The sequence below is a fragment of the Suricata suricatta genome, chromosome 14 (genome assembly GCF_006229205.1).
Source record: "Suricata suricatta isolate VVHF042 chromosome 14, meerkat_22Aug2017_6uvM2_HiC, whole genome shotgun sequence".
Lineage (NCBI taxonomy): Eukaryota > Metazoa > Chordata > Mammalia > Carnivora > Herpestidae > Suricata > Suricata suricatta.
Window position 1 is genome coordinate 88,665,194 of NC_043713.1, and position 5,397 is coordinate 88,670,590.

At 64.7% G+C, this 5,397-nt stretch overlaps 1 protein-coding gene across 1 annotated transcript; it reads right to left on the reverse strand.

The window, feature by feature from the left end:
• Nucleotides 1-242: 242 nt before the first annotated feature.
• DDX51 (DEAD-box helicase 51) lies at nt 243-5,395 on the reverse strand (the record flags this gene model as incomplete). Its single annotated transcript, XM_029921639.1, has 14 exons — nt 243-800; nt 1,434-1,568; nt 1,661-1,724; nt 1,802-1,903; nt 2,043-2,159; nt 2,246-2,361; nt 2,439-2,631; nt 2,816-2,961; nt 3,048-3,156; nt 3,311-3,417; nt 3,507-3,578; nt 3,671-3,816; nt 4,083-4,233; nt 5,315-5,395. Coding segments are annotated over 14 exons (1,566 nt in total), but the record flags the coding sequence as incomplete, so codon positions are not given.
• Nucleotides 5,396-5,397: the final 2 nt, after the last annotated feature.

The window sequence follows — 5,397 nt, forward strand, 5'->3', positions numbered from 1 at the left end:
CGCAGGGCTCCCGGGCCCCGGGGCCCCCGTCTGGCCTTGAGCACCTGCGGCCCCCCGTGTGCAGCACGTTCGGACACGAACGCTGCTCTGATGCGGAGAGCGTTGGCTTCCGTCTCTAACAGGTCCGCCTAACGTCTGGTCTGAGTGCTTCCCGCGCCGGCCACGAGCCCCGGGTGGGCAGCCGCGCAGCACGGTCTGGCAGGAACCAGCAGAATGACCGGAGCACAAAGAACCACTCGATCTGCTTTGTCAACGGTGGTTTTAATTCCAGCACATGAACCAGGGACACAACAGTCACACGAGAGGTGGGTCAGGGCTTCGGGAGATGCTCCGTTACCCCGCGAGGGAGCCCGGCGTGCCGCTGGAACAAAGGCGTGCGCGGGTCCAGGCCGATGCCATGTGCCCAGAGGCACGACACGCGAGGACAGCACCAAGAACGGCCTACTGACGTCACACGCCGGCGCCCGGGCCAGGGGTGAGTGCGGGGCTCAGGGCAGGCAGCCTTGGGTGCAGGGCCACGCCTACTGAGCCCCGCTTCCAGAAAGCACTGCGCTCAGAGGCCACCTGACCATCCTCCCCAGTCTGAGAACAATGGAGCCAGGCTGCCGCAGGCTTGGGGACCCACGGTCTCTCCCCTGGATGCTTCCTTGCGAGTCCAAACTCTTTTTGCTCGTACATCCAGATGCCAATGATCAGAATTTTCCAGAAAGGAGCTGGTACCAGGTGGGAGGGGCTGCCCGGTACTGGGCTAGGCTCCTCGGTCCTGAGTCCCTCTAGGAGGCTTTCTCCATTCGCTCTGTCTGTAAAGAGAGGTACAGTGTGAAGATGGAGTGAGAAGGCGAAGGCGGCGAGCTACAGTGGGGGGGAGGCAGGAGGGAGGTGGGAGGAGAAGTAGGAAGAGGGAGGAGAGGAGAAGATGGGAGGTGGAGGAGGTGCAGGAAGATGAGGGGGTGGAAAAGGGGGAGAGGTTGGAAGGAGGAGGAGGAAAAGGAGGAAATGGAAAAAAACAAGAGGGAAAAAGGAGGTGTAGGAGGTGGCAGGAAAACTGGGAGGAGAGGAGGTGGAAGAAGTGGGAGGGGGAAGAGGGAGGAGAATGAGATCTGAGAAAAGGAAATGGGGGGAGAAGGTGTTGGGAAGAGGGGGAGGAGGAGCGAGGAGGAGAAAGGGGTAGGAAAAAAATCAGATAAGAAGTTGGGGAAGAGGTGGGGGGGAGGTGGAGGAGGCAGCAGGGGGGAGGTGGAGGAGGCAGCAGGGGAGGAGGTGGAGGCAGCAGGGAGGAGGTGGAGGCAGCAGGGGAGGTGGAGGAGGCAGCAGGGGAGGTGGAGGCAGCAGGGAGGAGAGGTGAAGTTGAGATGAGCCGCAGAGGAGGAAGAGAGGCCACATCGGCCCCCTCCTCCCAGAGGCCGGCGGAGCCCGGCGGCAGGAGGACGTACCTGGACGGCCTGCTGCAGCTGGGACAAGGCCTGCTCGTAGCGAGGGACCAGCGGTCTCAGGGTCTCGCTCGGGACATCGTGCCGCGTCAGCTCGGGGGCCCCCGCCTCGGCCAGCATCCGCAGGAACCTCCTCTCCTGGAGGCAGATGCAGAGGAAGGGGTCCCTGCCTGCATCAGAGGCGCCCGGGGCCCCCAGCGCCCGCGCCCGGGAAGCGCCCCAGGACTGACCTGTACTTTGAGAAGCAGCGTGAAGGCCTGTCCAGTTCTTCCGGCGCGGGCTGTCCTTCCGACCCTGCAACCCCACACGACGGCCTAAGTGCCGGCCCCTGGGGACCCCCCCCACCTCCGGAGCCCCGGGCCCGGCCTCACCGGTGCACGTAGGTGCGCAGGTACTGGGGGGCGTCATAGTTGACGACCAGCTGCACCCCTGGCACGTCAATGCCTCGAGCCGTGGCGTCCGTGCTGATGAGGCTGGGAGAGAGGAGGGGCTGCAGACCGGGCCCAGGGCCGGGCCCCCCACTCCCTCCGCCAAAGACCCGAGAGGCGGGGTTCCCACGGGCACGTGCCCCCGGCGCCTCCAGGAGCACCGCCTCCCCAGCGCGGTACTCACAGCTGAATCTTGCCCTGCTCGAACTGCTTCAAGACCCCCTTCCTCTGGCCGGGCCCGCAGCGGGAGGAGAACTCCGCGGCCGCCACACCCCCGAAAGCCTGGACCAGCAGGAAGAGCCTGCGGGGGGGGCGGCCAGGTTGGCGGGGCCCGGAGCCCGGCTCCCCTCTGCTTGCCACCTGCCCGCCTGCCCGCTCGGACCTCACCTGTGCGAGTTCTCCCGGGAGTTGGTAAAGCAGAGGACTCTGGAGAACCCCATCTCCAGGATCAGGTGCAGAATGACCAGTGGCTTCATGCGGAGGCGGCAGGGGACGTAGTGGTGCTGTGGGGACAGCACAGGGTCAGCCCCACCCCAAGCACTGCAGTGCACCCCCTGCCCACCCTGTGCGCCCTGCTCACCGAGAGCCCCGCGGGGAAGGCATACTTCCCTCCCGAGCCCCCGGCTGGGTCCTCGGCCCGGGGGCCCCCGCGTGCCAGCCCCGTGGAAAAGAGGCGGGGCTGGTGGAGGCCCAACTGCTGCAGCTTCTCGGGGTTCTGCGTCAGGGTGGCCGAGAAGAGCAGCTTCTGCAGCGGCAGCTGAGGACGGCAGGTGCTGGAAGGGGAGCAGGCGGTGGGCCAGCAGCCCTGGCGCAGGCAGCACGCCTGCTGAGCCCCGGCCGCCCGGGAACACGCCACACCAGGGCAGAGTGGGTCTCAGAGACAAAAGGGGACCACGACAGGGAGACCGGGCTCAAGGCAGCCCCACCAAGCACGGGGCAGAGCTCGATGACGTGTACCTGGCGGCAGTGGTGGCCCGGAGCTGCCTCCTCTGGAGCAGGGCGCAGAAGTCCTCGGCGCCAGCCCTTGGGAAGGCCGCCTCCACCACCCGGGGCAGCCAGGACTGGTGCATGCTGTCGATCATGCGGTCAGCCTCGTCAATGATCTAGGAGAAGCAGGAGGCCCGGAGTCCAGTGGCCAAGATCAGCGTCGGCTCCGGGCCCGGGGCCTCCCTCCAGGCGAGCGACGTACCAGGAAGCGGAGGTGCTGGAGGCTGAAACCCGGGGTCTGGTCGATGTGGTCCACCAGGCGGCCAGGCGTGGCCACGACCACGTCGGCCAAGCAGCGGAAGCCGTCTGCCCTGGGGAGCAGAGTGCGGCTCAGCAGAGGCCCCCACGCCGACCCCCAACCCCGGGGACCCGCGGGCAGTGAGGCGCCTGTCCTTGCGGGCGCCGGGTGGCTACCACGTGGCCACTCCAAGCTCCCCGAGGGGCCCACAACCCAACAAGACCTACGTCTTCTGAACCAGAGTCTCCTGCTCCTTGCCCAGCGCCTTCTGCCCAGTGATGAGGGCGACCCGCAGGGGGGTGGCATCCGTGTAGACACAGAACACTCTGCTCACCTGGAAAAGGGGAGGCCGTCACCAGCCCGATAGGGAGCACCCAGGGACGAGGGTCCTGACACTGACTTCAGGGCGCGGGGCGCACGTACCTGCTGGGCCAGCTCCTTGGTGGGCAGCACGACCAAGGCTCGGACCTGGCACACGGCTCGACCCAGCAGGGCCTGTGGGGTGGGGACAGCCACTGGTGTCAGCAGAGCTGGGTCCCTGTCCGCTGGGCCCCGTCCCCCCGCCGAGGGTGGGGCCTTACACTTACCTGGACCACGGGAATGACAAAGGCCAGAGTCTTCCCGCTGCCCGTGGGGGCAGAAACACAAAGGTCACTGGGCTGGTAGCCACCTCTGGCCACCAGAAACCCGCTGGCTGTGCTCTCCAGGAGAGCAGGGATCACTGCCGCCTGGACTGGGCAGGGAAGGACAAGTCGTGTCTGTTTGGGAACATCCAGAATCGCCACAGGCACCGAACCCAAAGCAGCCCTGACCCCGTGGCTCCCAGGCTGCGCTGTTCTCAGGACGACACCAGTGCCTCGAGGGAGCGCCAGGCCCAGGCGGCCAAAGACGCCACACTCCCAGGCCGTGCCTAACGCCGGACCTGCCCAGGGGCCCTGCTGCGATGCCTCTGAGCGACTCCGGCTGATGCTCTAGAAGGCTCCGCCCGCCCCCGAGCACCTGGGAAGTAGGACGAGATGCCCTGTGCCCGCAGCTTCTTCCGAATGTCAGGGTGGACAGCAGGAATGTCGTCAACGGGCACCAAGTCTTCAGTGACACTCTTTCCAACGCAGCTTGGCTCAGCCAACCACGAGGGCAGGAAGGGCTGGACCTGCCGTAAAGAGAAAGCAGCCAGGCGAATGCTCCAGAGCCCGCAGGATCAGGAAAACAGGAGCAGCAGAAACTGAAGACCTGAGGCACTCACACCCCAGAGCCCCGAGCTAGGAGGCCCGACGAGCCTTCAGCTGGCCTCCCCGGTCTCCTCGGCCCCCGTGACCCTTCCAGACAACCTTTAAAAGAATGAAGAGGGGCGCCTGGGGGGCTCAGTAGGTTGACTGCCTTGGGCTCAGGTCATCTCATGGTTCGTGGGTTCAAGCCCCATGTCAGGCTCTGTGCTGACAGCTAGCTCGGAACCCAGAGAATGCTTCAGATTCTGTGTCTCCCTCTCTCTCTGACCCTCCTCTGCTCGCACTCTCTCTCTGTCTCTCAAGAATAAACATACATTAAAAATTTTTTTTTTAAAGAATTAAGGAGCGCACACAAGAAAGGGCCTCTCCCCTGAGCTAAACCCCTTGGGGAACTTCCTCTCACGTCTGCGGGAAGGTCCTGGGTCTGGTCTGCAAAGTCCTCCTGCAAAGTCCTCCGTGTCCCAGCACTCACCTGCCCCCAACCTCCCACCACCAGCTGTGCCCGAACCACACAGACCTCTTTTTACACACGGCAGCTGGGTGCTGCCTCAGGGCCTGTACCCCAACCCTGCTTTCTACCCCCTGCTCACCTCCCCACTCCATCTTACCCAAGCTGATCCCCGCCTTTCGATCCCAAACCAAGACCTCCACGCAAGCACTGACACAAAGCGCCCCCACGCACCCTGGCCATCCCCATCACCCAAGAGCTCTGTAACGTCCTACTCGCTTCTTGAAGACCTGCTCTGAAACAGACTCCTCACCAACCAAGGGAAAATCTTTTAAAACACCACTAGGCCACAACCACCCGAAATCCCATTTAGAATGTTTATCTACAATTTTTACTTTTAGCTTTCCTGTAATGAAAGGCCAACTTCCGAGCTAGCACAGAATTCAAACTACCACCAAGAAAACCGCAGAACCGACGGCTGAGACCCAAAGCCGTTCGCTCCTGAGCCGGCACGGCCCTCGGCGCCCCCCCCCGCTCGCCGGCGCCGGGCCGCTCACCTGGGGCGCCCTGCTCCGCTCAAAGCCCCCGAGCAGCAGGGCGTGCGCTGGAGGCCCCGAGGCCTCTCCGGGGGGCTGTCGTC